Source organism: Triplophysa rosa, linkage group LG4 (genome assembly GCF_024868665.1).
Source record: "Triplophysa rosa linkage group LG4, Trosa_1v2, whole genome shotgun sequence".
NCBI classification, from domain to species: domain Eukaryota; kingdom Metazoa; phylum Chordata; class Actinopteri; order Cypriniformes; family Nemacheilidae; genus Triplophysa; species Triplophysa rosa.
In genome coordinates, this window is record NC_079893.1 from 13,881,419 (window position 1) to 13,900,321 (window position 18,903).

General features: G+C 36.3%; 1 protein-coding gene across 2 annotated transcripts in view; it reads right to left on the reverse strand.

The window, feature by feature from the left end:
- pdcd4a (programmed cell death 4a) overlaps window positions 1-12,564 on the reverse strand; it is a 35,303-nt gene extending 22,739 nt beyond the window's left edge. The window contains exons 1-3 of one of the 2 annotated variants that reach the window (XM_057330855.1): window positions 12,333-12,564; window positions 12,087-12,165; window positions 506-802 (exon numbers count right to left, since the gene is read on the reverse strand). In XM_057330855.1, the coding sequence (XP_057186838.1) occupies window positions 506-802; window positions 12,087-12,132 (343 nt within the window). In that variant the 5' untranslated portion in view covers window positions 12,133-12,165; window positions 12,333-12,564. The remainder of the gene's footprint in view (window positions 1-505; window positions 803-12,086; window positions 12,166-12,332) is intronic. The other variant, XM_057330856.1, reaches the window with a different exon arrangement.
- Window positions 12,565-18,903: the final 6,339 nt, after the last annotated feature.

Below are 18,903 nucleotides of genomic sequence, written 5' to 3' on the forward strand. Positions count from 1 at the left end.
ATATCAAAACTTTATTTTTGTGAGTGGATGGCCTGCTACAGTGCCTCCGATTAACAACTTCTTTTTCTCAATATTTAGATTTTTTTTGCACCCTCAGATTCCAGAGTTTTAACTGTCGTATCTCCACCTGATATTGTCCTATCCTAACAACCCATACATCAATAGAAAGCTTTATTATTCAGCTTTCAGGTGATGTAAAAATCTCAATTTTGAAAAATTGACCCATAAGACTGGTTTTGTTGTCCAGAGTCACATTTGTTCTTATTTTTATTTGTCAGTAGTCCCTTTTCCCTGAACATAGCACAAACCGAACCAAAACAGTGACCCTAAAACCGTGACACAAACCGAACCGTGAGTAATTTGAACGTTACACCCCTAGTAGGTCCTCTCTTTTTTCCCACTCTGCGTTATATAGCAAATTCCGTTTTTATGCAAATTCCTCATTTTCTACATCGCGAAAAACACAGGGCCATACAATTGACAGTCCTACATTCTACAGTTCTACCTTTTTTAGGTAGTCCTCGACCTTTCCCTGTCCGTGACTTTCGGTCATTCACAGCATTTTTGCCCTTGGGGCTGTGTGGATCGGTAGACGGCTCTCCTGAAACAGACTCTGACAGCGATTCCCGGGTGGAGTCTCGAGAGGATGATTTACGCAGCCTGCGCTTAGCCTTGGCTTTCAATCGGGCTTCATGCAAAGCCTTTTCCTGAGGGGTCCAGTTGCCATTCACCTCCAACTCGTTCAGATCCTCACTGCCATAGGGCCCATCCTCATTCAGTTCTTGCTCAAATGAGAACACACCTGTAGCATGCATAGACAAAACAAACAAAGACACATACACACAGACAAGTATTTAGCAACTGTTGAACCTTGTGCTTCTTGAATAAAACCATGGGCATTAATTATGAGTTATCTTTTTCTTTGCTGCTATAACAGCTCATGGCTGGAATACACTACAAGACTTTCAAAATCTGAACAGATTTTTTTTAAACTAGACATCATACACTTGCGGACTTTTTGAAAGTTAAGTTACTTCAGGGGCTCTGGGCCAACGGCTAGTATTTTCCTAGTAAGGTCAAAGGCACATAATATTTGCTGTGCAAATAACTGCAGATTAAACTTAAAATTGAGAATCGTCAGCATTGAAGTAAACTTTTTATGTAAAATAAAGGAAAACTCTGCTATTATCATTGAGGCTATTGAAAAGTCTTAAGACATTTAAAGATTCTGTGGATTCAATAAAAAACGTAATGGCCACATTCTTTAAATGATTATCTCATAGTCACCTTTTGTGACATTTTATTAGACATCTTTAATTATTGGCAGGCACATTATTTAAATGTTTGTCTGACGGGAACCTTTTGTTTTCTGATGTCCACCTATTTAACTCTTCTGAGATGCAACTAAGGTCATATTTAAGGACGTATCTTACGTGTATGTATTTTTACATAGTCAAATATCTCATACTAGCTTTATGGTTTCATCTTTCACCAAGCGAACACTAAAGAAAAAAAAAGTCTCATCATGTTTGTTGTGAGATTATGCAATCAGTAGGTGGGACTGTGTGACCTTTGTTGCAGAGAAGCGTGTTTATGGCGAGTTTTTAGGGCAGTGCTGCCGATACTGGCCTGACAATGGAGACACGACTTGACTTTGACCTGGCAGTTGCAGGTCAGAGGCTATTGGCTCTGCCTGCCCCAAGGTAAGCCCTGGATTTTCATCTTTACAACTTGGCAGACTGCTTACATTCACGCACAGCAACATTACACACAACATGAAATGAAATTTTAGGGACATTGTAACAGTGACTCTAACACACCTTATTAAAATCATCAGTTCAGCAGGTGAAATCTCCTTGAACTGAACTGAACTGAGTATGTCAGATAAGAGAGATAAACAAAATGTGCAGAGCAGTGGGTCCCCAAAACTGGTCATTAGCTGGTATTTTTATCCATTTACCCTCATAGTAAAGTATTATAGTAAGAGTATTAAGAGGAAGAATCAAATCTTAAGAGTAATAGCAGTCTTCTGTGTAACTTCATGAGCAAGAGACTGTACACCATCAAAGCCGAAGTGTTTATCTTTTCAGCCACACCTGAGGGCTGTTCCATAAAACAAGATTACGAAATAAACCAGTCTTATTTTGGTAATTCAAACTTATTGTCAGTCGATTCGGTTTCATAAAGTAAACTTAAAATAGTTAGAAATCAGTTACTATGGCAACTTATGCTGGGAAATTAGCCTGGTCTGGGACAGGCTAACGGTCAGGCTAAGCCTTAGTTGTTGCTTAACTAGAGGTCAACGTAATGTGATGAGATTACCACTGATTCTCTGTCATGATGCAATATTACATCACTTTAATGAACATTATAAATAAACATGTAAAGAAATCAATTAAATAAATTATAGAACACAATAATAAATGAATATATTGTCTGTTGTCATACATCTGTGATAGATTATATCAATTTGATAGCATAACAATTTCAAACAATTATATTGGCCAAAAAGATATAATCCAAATAATTTATAGTGACCTACAGCAAAAATGGCAAGGTAAAATGGGATGCCTTGTGTGTGTTGATTATTGTCTGCCTGATGAGAGAGAGGCTGCCAATGATGGTTGTAGAGAAAGACTGATGGGGCAATAAGATGATTTTTGATGACAATTAAACAGACAGAGTTATCATTCTTTGTAGCCTTAAATTTTTTACTTTTCCTTCAGTTTAATAAAATTATTTTATTGTAGGCTATATCTGCTTGCTGCAGGCGGTTTTTCTTGCATCTTTTTCCAGTTGTTGGATTTTCAGGTTTAACTTTCAACTTTATTAACTTTTCAGCTATATTCCTTTTTGTGCAAAGGTAGAGCTTGTAAACAGTCTTTATCTTCTTTGTATTATTCTGTACGAACAGAAAAAATGATTTGATGGGGTGCTATTGGCATTTTGTTGTAATTCCCTTTGTCGCATGTGGTCCCAGTCTACAGTGTCCTGCAGACAATCATATTTGCAAAACACACAATGTGAGCACCTCAACATACAAGTGGGCCTTCAATGTGCATGTGCAAACAGTGAATTCTGTACCTAGACTAACCTGTGAACATACAGACACCTTATTCTGAATACGCCCTTTTCACATGACGTCACGCATCTTCCGTTCTGCCGCGAAGCAGTGTATCATTACTTCCGCTAGCACTCCAGTTCATAAGGTGGCGGTAATGCACCTATAAGCTGATTTGCCAACCGCCAGTAAAACTCAAGAAGAAGTAGAAGTTACTTCCGCTAGCGCCTCAGAATGGAGTTTACCAAGTGGCTTGCACATCTGCCACAAATACGTCTAGATGATGTACGTCTTGCAGACAAATTTTCGCTAACAACAAGATCAAAGCTAGAGAAAGGATACAAATTCTTCGTTGAACAGTACCTGTTTGATTATGAAGGTAAGTGTTTTGTTTTCTTTTTGTGTTAGCGAAGGTGCTAGGATAAGTACTTGAATACGTGTTCTGTCAGTTTTTTTTCTCACTGTTGTTAAATTCCAGCGCGACGGCAAAACGGAAGTTCTTCTTCTTCTTCTTGTTTGTTGCAAAACGGATGTTATGATACACTGCTTTGCAAAGGTGGAAGTTAAGTGACGTCATTGTGAAAAGGGCGTATTGTAGATGTTATCTGAAATTAAGATTTAAACTCTGTTAATCACTGCTTTAAACTCTTTAATACATTTACACAGCACTGTATTGTAATACATTTTATACAAAATAAAAACAAGTAATGTAGGTTTAACATTTTTGTACAACATATTTTAACCCTTTTCCTTGCTTACTCTTTGAATAAATTGTAGCAAAGATTATTATATAGTATTATTTAATTTATTTGTATTAAAATAGGCTATCTGAATATATTTGAACACTTTCTACTTACTGCATGCATAGAGTTATTTAAGAATTTCTTGCCAATCTTTCCCTCTGGTTTCGTTATTTGCAGCGGTAGTACCACAGTTTCGTACATTTGAGGTTAAAATTCTTCACATGTTTTGCAGAAGGTGACGGTAAAGCACCAATAAGCTGGATGTTAACTGCCATTAAACACATAAAAAGAAGAAGAGCACCAATCATCACCGCTCTCTTTTCCTTAGCGGATCGATTTGATCAAAGCTCGACTTGTAGACACTATTGACTTGCAGGGCTGCAGAATATTAGCATGCACACGCAATTATCTGAACTAGGTGAACCTAACTCAAATAAATCAGATCACATGATCTTCAACTTACCATTATGGAACCGAATTAAGCGTGACTGATGAGTTCGGTTCATTCAAGTCAGGTGTTGGCTTTAATCGACGCTTTTCTTAGTGGCCTTTTATGGAACAGCCCTCTGGTCAGGTCTCATAGTCACAATTGATAAACCTTGGGGGAAAGTTCCAAATTTTCCAGATGGCACTTACGAAGCACTTAAAGAATTTAAACATCTTAATTAAGCATTTTCACCTGATTTGTTTCAGAGGTTTGTAAAACTTTGGCCAGTGAAGTATATCAAGGTACGTTTACATGACGACAACAACGTAGTAAAAAAGTTAGCGTTTTTAAAAAGTTTCATGAACACATGACAATGTCAAAACTATCTGCATTCACACAGACCAGCACAAAAACAAGTAAAACGCTACATTATGCATTCCAGGCCAGCAGATTGGCTCGAGGCATCCAGTGTGGACAAAATATAAAATTATAATGGGTTCTAATGCGTTTCTAATATCCTTTGACATGTCGCGTCGGGCATCCGGTAGACACGGTGTCAGTTTACGTTATAGTTACAGAATTTTAAAACTACAACAGAGTAGTGTTGTCAAAAGTACCGGTACTTCGGGTCCAAGTCGGTACCTAAAAATAAAAAAGTTGTCGGTACCTAATTTTCACAAGACCCGGTAGTACCGACGTACCGGGTCAACCGGGTACTGATGCTCTGTCTGACAGGTTGTCAGTCGGAAACTTTTTATAGACGCAACAAGACGTGATGAGCGGATAAGCGCGGCTCCGATCCACAAGAGATGCGCACAGAAATACTTCAGATTCAAGTCATATCACGAAGAAAACGAAGAGTTTTGTGGTGAAACGAGGAAGCATCCGGATTTAAGTTAACAAGTTCAAGCGGTAAGTTTCAAATTCTGTTCTCGTTTGCATTATGAATGTTGTAGCATACTGTATGTTAAGTTAAAGGTTACGTTAAAACAAACGTCCCTGTTTGCGTGTTAATTTGTTAGCGCCAATGCTAATCCAGTCAAGTGTCCTTATTAACCATTTAATGATTTTATAACTGTAATGGGGTAAAATAAATGGGAGGACAGGATGGGGTTTACAGTACCTAGTATTTTATGTAGGCCTATCTGCAATCTATGTGCTAGAAAACTATCATACTAACTGCATGACTAGCAATGTGTATGTCTTGGATAGATAACTCTATTAGGTTTAAAAAACCACATTTAAACTAAAGAAAAATATATCTGTTGCATTTATTATTTTAATATACAGTTACCTTAATGTAAGTAATCTTGTGTAAATGCAGTATAAAAACTGATGTTTGATTTAATATTGCATATGCATGTTTGTTCAGTCAGTTGACTTACTGAAGTTTCTTCTATTTGTCTTATACAGCAGCAGACCGAGGAGGATGTTCATCAGCATGAAAGACCCCAGAGAGCACACAACAGTTTCAGCAACAATTAACTTAAACTTCATGTATACAAAATGGCATTGCTTTCTATACATTTATATTAACAATGAGCTTTATTAATAAAATTATGTTTCAATTAGCATGTACTTGTGTTTTGCTTTGGTACCGAAATTGGTACCGAGAACCGTGGAATTTTACTGGTATTGGTACCGACTACTGAAATTTTGGTACCGTGACAACACTACAACAGAGTATATGGAGTTCGGGCCAATTGTAAATATATTCAACGTTTGGATTAATCTGCACTCTATGGGTCTTTGCTGAAATAAGCCCGTTTTACTGCTAATTCTATTGCAATACAAAGAACAGAGGAGTATAGCATTGATTAGTTTGCTTTTGGTTATAGAAGGAATAATTAGGCTAGCAAAGGACCCTTAGTGAAAGACTCGAACTTTGTGCTTGTTGATATGCATTTTTTCTTAACAAAAATTGGGAAGTAATAACAAAACCATACACCGAGTGTAAGCTACAGTACGTTCTGTATGTTAATTGCTGTATTCTGCTTCATTTGCTTTTTCTGTTTGTTCTTTAGTTTAGTTCATAAATATGTTTGTTTCGTAGGCTACTTTTCACATTGCATAATGTGTTCAACAAAAAAGCACAGCATATAATGTAAGCTTGTTCTAAAATGGTCACAAAATCTTTATTAATTAACAATAACTATAACTAAGTGCACTCATGGGAGAAGTGTGGCAAATGCACTACAACAACATTTTTAAGAAGCTGTTGTATTTAAACGGAAAAATTGCATGTTATCTAGCTAAGGCATTTATTAATTTTATAATTTTTTAAGCCCACCCTCAAACTGTTAAGCCCCCCCTTAGGACCCCTAAGAAAAATGTCCTTCTGTCGCCCCTGGCCTCCATTCTTGTTTTGAGTATACTCGTGCATGCCTGTTTAGACTGAACACGTAAAACACATGCACATGACTTCACCGTTTATACTTCTGTTTTCATAGTTTACATGGAGACTATAACGGTGTTGTTTTTTAAAAAACATACACTTCGAAATCTGTTTTCAAAAGTTTGCGTTGTCAGTTCCCCAAAGGCAGTTTTTGTGTAAACAAACAGCCAAAACACATTAAGGCTTCAGTTTTCCGTTGAAAACTCTGTTGTGTAAACAGCCCTTCAAAGAGACAATGGCAAAACGTGCACTTGAAACAACTCATAAGCTCCAATTGTTGAAATCCAATTTTATGACACTAAACAAATATTATAATTTTTTTAATAATATTAGGTCAATTTTATGGTTTAAGATTACAAAAATAAGAATTCATAAAGCTTTAAAAACATTAGGGTGAGTTGATGACAGAATTTTTAGATGAAATACCTATACAACACTTAAGCTTTAACTGCACTACACAAAAGCAAAGACATACACAGGAACAACACAAGGAGGCAGATAAGTTGACGCTGCTAATTTTGATGCCTCACTGGTGCTTCTGCCAAGCCTGCCTACATATGGCAATGCACAGCGTGCTAGGGTGGGGTGGAGGGTTCATATTCACATGGAAGTAGTAGGAGTGGCCCTGATGGTCATAAATACCTTCGGTCTTAAATACTAGCTACAGTCAGAGGAGAAACTAAGTGACCATGTCTGCATTAGTGCAATAATCTAGAGTGGCAACACACGATAGATGCATTAGGCCCAAACAGTAAACAGATTCACTTAAATAGAAATTAATCTGTGAAATTTACGGAAGCATAATCACTTGTGCTGAGTAAGGACTGGAGACAGCAAGCACACTTAATGTTGTCCAGTGCTAAGGACCAATTAGCCTGAAGGTAAACGTGGCATATGTGGTCAAGAACAAGCGACTTGTGCTTTTGTCTCCTGACTGATAATCTATAAAGGAAAAAGGAAAGCTTCTTTCACACAGATAGTAGCATTTATGATGGGCAGTGATCCGCACAGGATCTTATGGAGCGAAAATTGTGCCTAAACTTAACAAACAAATCCAGCGTTTTGCAAACAAACGCAACCTTTTTTGCAAAAGAAACTAAACTCTGAAACAAACAGAAAGCGTTTTACAAATACATAATGCAATTCGAGAGAAAATGCAAAGGTGTAACATATAAATGTACTGTGTTTAAGTCTCACCTTTTTATGAGATTCTCTCAGCTTGATTTTCTCACAAATGTGACGTCCAGATTTTCTCACAAATGTGATCGTCCAGATTTTCTCACAAATGTGACCGTGCAGATTTTCTCACAAATGTGACGTCCAGATTTTCTCACAAATGTGATCGTCCAGATTTTCTCACAAATGTGATCGTCCAGATTTTCTCACAAATGTGACCATGCAGATTTTCTCACAAATGTGATCGTGCAGATTTTCTCACAAATGTGACCGTGCAGATTGTCTCACAAATGTGACCGTACAGATTTTCTCAGTTATGCAACTTCTCCCAAAACAGCAGATAGTTTGACTTAGATTTATATTACTGTTTTTTTGTGCTGGTTTGTTTTATTGCAAAAATTGCCCAAATAGCTTGAAATAGCCAAAAAAAATAGCAGCATTCATTTTAAACCTAAATAGGCTAATGGCAACCAAACAAAGCCGACGACTGACTGAAACAACTGCTACAACGATTTATTTGCTTTTCCATCTTTTATAGCCTAGAAAGCTCTCTACTTTAATGCCAGAGTGTTTAGACATAATGTTAAATACTTTTTATCTATGAGTTGTGTATAAAAGTCAAACATATGTATCAGTGCAACTTTCATGCAGAAAAATCACTAAAAACCGAGTCGCATCTCAGAAAGAGCGCAAAATACTATACTGAAATCTTACAAAAAATTGACATATAAAAATATAAATAAATATAAATCAGGCCCGGTTCCTGCCAGGTGCAGAAGTGTGGACTAGCAGATATCCTGGGTGGGGATATACCCCAAACACACAGACAGTATAGCTGCAGATAAAATTCAGAGTCCATTTAAAAAGTATTTTCCTCTTTTTCTGATAAGAATGTGATTTGGTAAAATGATCATTTTTGTTTATTTCTGTGAACTTTTGACAACATTTCTCCCAAATTTCATATAATTTATTTTTATTTATTTGGAGAAAATGAACTGGTGAAAGCAGGTGAAAACAGAAAAGATGATCTGCATTTTTAAAACAGAAACACAGCAAAAACAAGTTCATATTTAGTTTTAAGCAACACAAAACTAAGAAAACGTTAGAAAACGTAAAAAAATGTTTTATGAAATAACCCAGATTTTTTTTTTAATTAGTTTGTTATCGTGCTCAGTTACTCTTGAGGTTTGCTTTTGTTGGAATTCAACAAACACTGCAGTATATGACTGCAATACATGCAGGATTTAAATGATTTATTTTTATATAAATATAAAAAACAGACAACATTTCATTGATGTTTTACACCTTAAATAAAGCGGTTATGTAAACTGGACATAAATAGAAGCCTACAAAATAAAGTGGGCTAAGAACATTCCCCATTCACTGAACGATCACTGATTTCTGTTTAATTTCTTTTAATGAATTGAATGAATTAATCTGATTACACTGCACAATGAACTTTACATCGTGTCTGCTGTTTTTTAAGTGGTATCGTGAGCGCGCATCGCGCCTAAACTGAACTATTTTGCACATTTTTTCGCTACCGTGAATTGGGGTGTTTGAGATGGAGAGAAACAGATTTATTTCTGAAGCGGGAGCTTCGGAAGATGGAGCTTTCAGTCATTACTTAAAGTCAATAGGTTAAAATCTAGCCTATATATTGCAAGCAAATAATAGCTGTTTGTTAACAGCACAAAATAAGACCGCAAAAACGAAGAATTGAATCTGATTTTACTGCACAATTAATTTGACATGCTTAATTTTACATATGTGCAGTGCATCTAAAATTCCTTTGCACAGTATTTTGCTTCCACTTGTAGCATGCTTCTCTGTTACAAACTAAAGCCAGAGCAGTGAAGTGAAGTGTGACGTTGCTTTCAGCCAATAGAAAATACAACAATTTTTGGTGTTATTTTTTGATTCTCATTGGGTGGGCAAGACAGATGTTTAGGGGGATTCAGCCCACCCCTGCCCATGCCTAGAGCAAGCCCTGATATAAACCTGCACGGTCACATTTGAGAGAAAATCTGGACGATCACATTTGTGAGAAAATCTGGACGATCACATTTGTGAGAAAATCTGCACGGTCACATTTGTGAGAAAATCTGGACGTCACATTTGTGAGAAAATCTGGACGTCACATTTGTGAGAAAATCTGCACGGTCACATTTGTGAGAAAATCTGTACGATCACATTTGTGAGAAAATCTGGACGTCACATTTGTGAGAAAATCAAGCTGAGAGAATCTCATAAAAAGGTGAGACTTAAACACAGTACATTTATATGTTACACCTTTGCATTTTCTCTCGAATTGCATTATGTATTTGTCAAACGCTTTCTGTTTGTTTCAGAGTTTAGTTTCTTTTGCAAAAAAGGTTGCGTTTGTTTGCAAAACGCTGGATTTGTTTGTTAAGTTTAGGCACAATTTTTCGCTCCATAGGATCTCTCATGTTATACTCAATATATAGATGGTTTCGATTAACAACATAAACAAACGTTACTGCGCACGCGAACTTTTGTAACCCCAATTTAACTTCTGGCACATTCACAAACAATAGAGTGCCTGTAGATTATTTCTGATAACAATCAAAAGAAACCGAGAAGAACCCTTACTTGTCTCAACAATATTTTTGAATTTAGACTCCGATACCAAGCTCAAGCGCTAGATGTCAAGGTACCATACGGTTTGTTTAAATGCGACCAAACTACAGGACCCATTCAACAAATTGTTTATTTAATAAAATGAACATACAACAAAATTCAAAAAATATTTTATTTAATAACAATTTATACAGTAAAATAATGCAAATTAATATTGACATAACATTAAATTAAATATAAATAGTTGATATTATTAGACTCTAGCCAAACGCAAACCTGAAGTTAACTGGGGGTCAGGCGCACGCGTCCAATGAAAAGGTCTGTATGAATACTTGACTTTTGGTTGAGGTTTTTACATGATAGTGCCTTCTGCAAGAACTTTTTGGAAAAAAAAAACATCATACAGCTCACCTACAGTAGCACTGTACTGAAAAAGTCACCCAAAAACATCACGTTGAAGTTAACCTTATTCATGTAGCAAAATGGGAGACTGGGGTGTGACTGTAACCAACAGTTTAACTGTAAAAAAGCAACATATGCCATAATCAATGGAAGCCGTCTTATCTGATATGTCAGCTTTGGCTCATTTAGGTACTTTGTTGAAAAACAAAATTTAAATCCACATTTTGAACATTATGCTAAGAAAATCGATTTCTTTGTAATTCTCTCTTTTCTGCACATACATAATTCTCTAATGTTCTATTTCAAATGCATATTTTATTCATAAAAACTGTCATAGAAGAATATTTAATATCCATTTAATTCAGTAAGTCAATCAAATGTTCAAATCAGTTGATAAAAACATCTTACAAAAATCTAATATGATTAAATTACACAAAAACACCACGCCACACCAACTGCTCAAGTTGTTTGTACACTCTCAAAATGTGCAGTTACAGAGCACACGTACCATACCACCGTCTAAACAGTTTTATTAGTACATAATTCACTGAACCTCACATTCTGGTTATGTATAATACCGTATATATATTATATACTGCTGCGCAGTATTGAGCAATACTAGTAAAGAATGTAGCCGGAATCTCATATCGCACGTAACTCATAAATCGTATTCAAACCCACGTGGAAAGAAAAAAACATCCGGGAATCTCAGCAAGGATGCTTGGTATTTAAAATTCTAACAAAGGTTAACAAAGACATGTTATGGCATTAATCCACACAAGATATCGAATTATGTCAATGCTATACAATCGTAACGTAATTAATTACGTAACTGGTCGCGGTTTTTCTAGATTTTTGATATTTTAAACACTTCAATGTCCTCTGCGTTGTTTTCAGATTCTGAAATGTAACTTACATCAACACAGGGTGCGACAGAGGAAATCACTCCTAGTACGTGTATATGCAGAAAATTAAAATACCTTATCCTCAAATTGGTTTTGTATCAGGAGTATTTTGTCAAAGCCAGAAGTGCTAAAATATTGTGCCGTGAAATATTGTTATGTGAAAAAAGATACACATGCACCGTTTTCGTGAGTATACCACAGACACAACATTTTATGATGCAAACATTTGTGAGCACATGGTGGAGTAGGACAGCAACTACAGCTCACCTCGTCTCCAAAAACGACAGCTTAAACGACCACTTTTTAGATGCATTAGCCAAAGTCAATAAACGAGTGGTCCAACCACTAAAGAGAATTAAAGGTTTAATGTTCGTACCATCGTTTTGTGGGCCAGTAGTCCATGCTTCAATCTCAGTCGCCATTACTCGCTTGTTTACGTTACCGTCCCCCTAAGCCTGCAGATCACGGAAACAAGAAGTATTTACATCAACAACACCATACGTGCAAAACCACTTATTTTAAATTATGCACATAATGGCGTTGTGTTTGGTCAGACGAATTGAATTGCCTCATTTTAATTAACCAAATCGTTGTAAATGTGTTCAAATGAGCGTGGCCTTACCTTAAAGGCTCTGTTGTCACTTAAAATCTAGCAGCAAAGCTGGTAGGCTAAACTGTCTTCGATGAAAACAAGGCGATACGCGAAAGAAATCTCGTGTTTAATTCAAAGCCAAGAAATGTGTACAAAATGTTTGTTTGTTTTTCGCGTTCGCTGAGCAGCACGCCACGCACGTTTCAGAGTAGGAGCAATAACATGAACAGTGTTTTCAACTTCAGACAGCTCACGTCACACGTGATGCGTAAGGCTCATGCATATTAATAACGTAACGTTTGGACGTGATCAAATGAACCAGTGCTGGCGTTATACATAATAATTTTATTGAACCAGTGCTGGCATAGTTTATACATAATAATTTTGTTAAAATAGTCGGACGCTCCTGTCGACGAATTTTATATTTATGAGCTAAACCTCGGCAGTTGTGTCAGGGTTAAAATGTTACTTCCTGAAATATGCTCAAAGGGGGTGGGACAAATGGGCGGACGAGAGTTAGCAGCTACATCCAATCAGATGGCCAAGTCCAACTAGCAGGAGTTTTAAATGTGGCTGTTCCTTTGAAAAATGTTGTGTTTTTGTGTTATGGTTGGTATTAATGCGTATTCATCAAAATTTTGCTAACCCAGTATGTGGTAAACAAATTAAATATATTAAAGTATAAAATCCAAAACAACCAGACCCAACTGTATCTTCCAGAAATAAAAAAACACCATTATGATCTGTCTACTGAGACATTTTTAGTGAGTACAACTTGGCCAATAAAAGGTTTCTGCTTTAACTGCCATAGAAATCATAGGTTTGTTCAACTTCATACAGTGCACAGACCTATTGGCATATGACATCAAAGTAGAGAAAGCTTTTCAAAATCAGTCCTGTTGAGTCGTTCTTTTGTCTTATTTTGAATAATTTTAAGTCATTCTGAGGACCTTTGGAAGTCTTTTGAAGACCTATAGTATGGAGCCAGAAATATGACAAAACAATCTGAATTTGAATTTCGTAAATCTGAATTATTGACAAGTGTTTTTTAACAAAACTGAATATTATATGGGAGTTAAAATAGTTTTGAATTAGATTTTGATTTCGAATTTGAATTTTTTTTACTTGAATATTGAACATTTGAAATTTAACACAATTGCTTTTTTTTAAGGCATAGTTTTATAGGCATGCATTTTCAAACAACATATTTTTTGCTCTGAATTCTTAGATTGCAAATATCCAGTTTTTTTTATACAGCCTCACGTTTTCAAGATGAAGAAGAAATTCGGAACATCAAATTCAATTTTCTAAAATTCAAAACGCAGAAATTCAGATCGTACAGAAAGTAGGTCAGAGGTCGTCCACAGGGAAGAGTAGAAGATCTCGGAAAAGTCAAACGGAGCGCTTTGGCCACAATGGCCAGTTATTTTTTCTTATTATCCATTCAAACTCCAAACATGCTGTTTTGGAGAGTGGAACTTCTTACATTGCAATAAAAAGGATTTACATTTTTCAAATTGCGACCACGCCCACAAGACTACGCGGGTTGATCGTTTGTTGTTGCTGCAGCATAGTCAAGCTCATACCGCTGCAATCTAGGCAGCTGCCCGGGATGTGTGCGCTCACTGCCTGCGTTTTTGCCTGCTATGCCTCCACTGTTTGCGCTCACTCCCAGCGTTTGCTGTTGGTGTTTTTACCCACAGTGTGCTTAGTGCACGCTCGCTGCTAGCTGCCCCACTATGCGCGCTGGCTTTGAGCGTTTGTGGGTGCATACATTTAATATATTAGACATGTATACAATTTTTATAAAGAACGTTTGTGGGTCCTGCAAAGTCAATGACGTACGTGGCACGCTGCAATAAAAGTTATGTATAACATTTAATGCTACAATAGAGAGAAAATGAATAAACTGTGAAAGCTACAGACTGAAATAATAACTTTTGTAATAAAAAAATAGTGTGTAATAGTATTGAAATGCAATAACTTTGATCCAGGACACATTTAACGACCAGCTGAAACAATCTGGACACAACACACTTAAAGATTTTTTCTTATGACTAGAGCCGATTCCAGTCTTTGTCAGTCAGAAAGGAGCACACACCTAACTGCTGTGCCAGACCACTACACCACACATTCAACGACTCGACGTTCTGCTGAACCAACAAATCTATCGATCTATGTTATATTCCCGTTTTGTCAGTAAAGCAACCATGATGTTCGTGTTTTTGTATGGTTATGCACTTTCTGTTTCATGCAGATTAAACATTTTGATAATGATAACAAGAGAGCATTCTATTCCTCCGGATATAATGTAAGTTTGTTGTGGATATAGTTCACTATAAATAATATGTTGAGTAATATATGACTGAAAACGCCATACCTTAATATCCAGGTGCATTTTGCTGCGTTCGTTTTGCAGACTACTGTATAGTAGATAGAAAATGTGTTTATTTTTATTTAATTTAGACTGTATTCACTAAAACGCATAAACTGATAGCTTTTTTATTTTGCGTTGACAAAGTAGGCTATATTTAGCTTAAGATGGAGGTGTGTTCGTTTGCTAAATGAAAATCTTTTTGTTTTAATTGTACCTCATTGCTACTTGTACTTCATATAAATAAATGAATAAAAGTACTTTAAAACTGCAGTCTTTGTTATAGTATTTTTGTATTTTATAGTTGTTTTAGTATTTTATAGTCTTTGTATATAGTTTATTCATTTTCTCTCTATTGCAGCATTAAATGTTATACATAACTTTTATTGCAGCGTGCCATGTATGTCATTGACTTTGCAGGACCCACAAACGTTCTTTATAAAAATTGTATACATGTCTAATATATTAAATGTATATGCACGCACAAACGCTCGAAGCCAGCGCGCATAGTGGGGCAGCTAGCAGCGAGCGTGCACTAAGCACACTGTGGGTAAAAGCACCAACAGCAAACGCTGGGAGTGAGCTCAAACTTTGGAGGCATAGCAGGCAAAAACGCAGGCAGTGAGCGCACACATCCCGGGCAGCTGCCTAAGATTGCAGTGGTATGAGCTTGTCTATGCTGCAGCAACAACAAACGATCAACCCATGTAGTCTTGTGGGCGTGGTCGCAATTTGAAAAATGTAAATCCTTTTTATTGCAATGTAAGAAGTTCCACTCTCCAAAACAGCATGTTTGGAGTTTGACTGGATAATAAGAAGAAATAACTGGCCATTGTGGCCAAAGCGCTCCGTTTGACTTTTCCGAGATCTTCTACTCTTCCCTGTGGACGACCTCTGACCTACTTTCTGTACGATCTGAATTTCTGCGTTTTGAATTTTAGAAAATTGAATTTGATGTTCCGAATTTCTTCTTCATCTTGAAAACGTGAGGCTGTATTAAAAAAAACTGGATATTTGCAATCTAAGAATTCAGAGCAAAAAATATGTTGTTTGAAAATGCATGCCTATAAAACTCTGCCTTAAAAAAAAGCAATTGTGTTAAATTTCAAATGTTCAATATTCAAGTAAAAAAAATTCAAATTCGAAATCAAAATCTAATTCAAAACTCTTTTAACTCCCATATAATATTCAGTTTTGTTAAAAAACACTTGTCAATAATTCAGATTTACGAAATTCAAATTCAGATTGTTTTGTCATATTTCTGGCTCCATACTATAGTGGACCCTGGCTCTTGCTGAGAAATGGTGGACAGCCATGTACCAAATACCTGTAACTTCCTTAGCACACCACTAGACGTCGCTGTCATCACAATATTTAGTACTGTGTCCGTGACAATTTGCTTTGACTAAATTATTCAAAAGTTATGTGTAATGTCCTTTTTGACATTATGTTTTAAAGTAAAAGTTTTCTAGCAGAGGAAATACAAAAACATATGTATGATAACACCTTGTGCATAAAACTTTGTGCTCATACTTTTAAACAAATCTGGTAATTGATAGCAGATGCTGTTGACAGAGCTTAATTTTTATTAAATGTTTCACTTTGTATAAAGTTAATCTTTATCAACAGCACCTGAGTCTTTGTGTCATTTACTAAAGTTACTAACATATTACTAACATTTGTAAAAGTTTTGCCTCACTCACACAAATTAGTACTTATTCAGCCAACCCCCTCTCTGCACAGCCAAACAAAACATCTGATGAATGAAGGTAGGAAGCTGCATTACCACAGATGTGTGTATAATTTTGCCCTGCATTTAACCAGATGCTCATTAAACTTCATGGATGCACGTTCGATGGCAAATGTTGGAGGCAGGAGGGGGCACTGTATTCTTTTTGTTAAAGCCACTGGTTCAACAGTAAGTCTGCCCACCTTTTTTCTTTTTTTGTGAGGCTGTTAACTTGCCCCCACCCCTGATTTGGTGATGTGCACAGCTGCACTTGTGGACTGTGGAAATACATTCCCAGGCACTCAAAGGCTGTGGTGGCCCCTCAAGCTCTCTTTGCATTCTCACTCACCAGCACTGCTGTCGTAAGTTGTTCCCCTTTCTGTGTTTTGGTTTCGTTTCTTTCCCCACTGTTTCTGCTAGATAATTAAACCCAATGCTCTGAGTGTACATAACAAAGAAACCCAACTTTGTTAGCACAACACTGTCTACTTCTTACATGTTAACCTATGTGTAAACTATGCTATTCACAGTCTGGCAGGGAGTAAACACAGACACAGTAAGATGAGAGGCTACGTGACTCACATTCGGGGGAGTGAGGTCAAGCCTTGCAGAAGGGGGTAACAGGGCTAAGGTGCTCTGATATACCTTAAGCAAATAATGTTAATATCATAATAATGCATTCCAGATGCACATGACCTGCATGCTGCCACCTTTGCACCTGGTCACTTTTTATAAAGTACAAGCTTTTCATGGCAGAGGAAAAATGCATTTTGGAAGCATAATGAAAACCCATGCAACCAGCCAAACCCCCACTGGGCTGGCCTAAGCCCCAAGGACTAAAGGACAGTCTGCACTCTCTCTTTAAATTTCTTGTAAATAGACCTGTCAAAGTTCTCCAGTTCTGCCGATAGTTACATGCAAACAATCCTATTTTTAAATACTAATAACACAAAGAAGTTCAGTCCTTTCAAACTGGTTATAGGACTATTCAAAAGATAGAAATTTCCATAATAATAAATCGGACAAACAAAATTTTCATCTTCCTTTTCGCCAGCCATTCAGTTCCTCCACAAATCAATCCCCATCTTTCTTCACTTCTTTGTTTTCCCTCTCACTCCCTCTCCTCTGCTCTCAGTTCAGAATCTCATGCAGAATGTAGGTCAGCAGTCGGTGCTGAGTTTCCAATTAGAAACAGCTGTGTATTTTTTGTCCACAGAGTGAGCGGAGGTCAGCGAATTCTCTTTTCGGTCTCACATTGTTTGTCCTTTCTCTCAGGCTTCTTTCCACATCTTAGTTCCCTGTCTAGAACAATAAGGTGCTTGCTGTCCCTTTCAACTGATTTATGTGTTGTGTTGTTTTTCTAAATGATAAACCGTCATTTCTATCTCTGAATACATTGAGATCAAGTACCAACAATGTACCTTGTAATCAATCGTAATAGAATCATTTTGGGAATACATGTTTCCTTTGATACATTCAGATCATTTCAATGCACTCTCCTATGCTATTCTAAATTACAAAATAATATTACATCGGATGTTTCTAGGAATATCTAAATTCCATATTACAAATTGATGCTTTTTGAAAAACAATATTGTTGTGAAGTAAACCATGGTGGCCTGTAACACACGGCAGAAAGGTACATAATCATAATTCTATTCCAGGCCCACATGGAATCTATGCACACAGAACTCTTCAGAATAACAAAGGTTATCATTCACAAAGTTTTAAATACTCACCGTCTATTGGTTGCATGTTTATGAAATATTTGTCTAATTTTACAATGTCCTTATACTAATAACAGTATTTTTTTAGCTCTGTTTACTATGCTGCACAAAAATATACTCTGAGAAATTGCACAGATAATGCGAAACAGTCCAAAGATTTCATCTTTGACATTACACAGAATGCCTCTCCAAAACTATCTCACACAAAACACTTTCAAATGCACGAAGGTGCAAAAAACTATGATGAATGTTTGGCACCATTTAAAGCTTTATTGTAATTTTCCACATCAGTAATTTGCAGTAAACACATCTAGAATCTCACAAATTATGTATTATCAATATCATCAAAAGGATGTTAAAGTGTTAATAAAATCTGATATAATAATGTTCATTAATAATGATAATTATTATGGTAATTATATGTTAATAAATTTCATGCTCAATTTATGTTAACTTGTAATTTTATTGTTGTTTGGTGATATTAATGTAAGTTTCAAAGCTTTGCAAATTTACCTTTGAACCCCTGAAATGTTACCATTTTAGAAATGAAGGGGACCGCGCCCATAGACTTCTGTCAGTCGAGTATTAACTAACTTTACTTTTATTTGATTAATGTGAACTAATTAACAGCTTGGTACTTAAGTGTATATCGCTGAGTAGCATTGTGCTTACATAGTAAAAATATAGCCAATCAAATCAAACTGATTTTCACCACTTTTCGTTCGCTGAGTTCTTCCAGATACAACTTTACGAGGTAATACGTAAAAATAC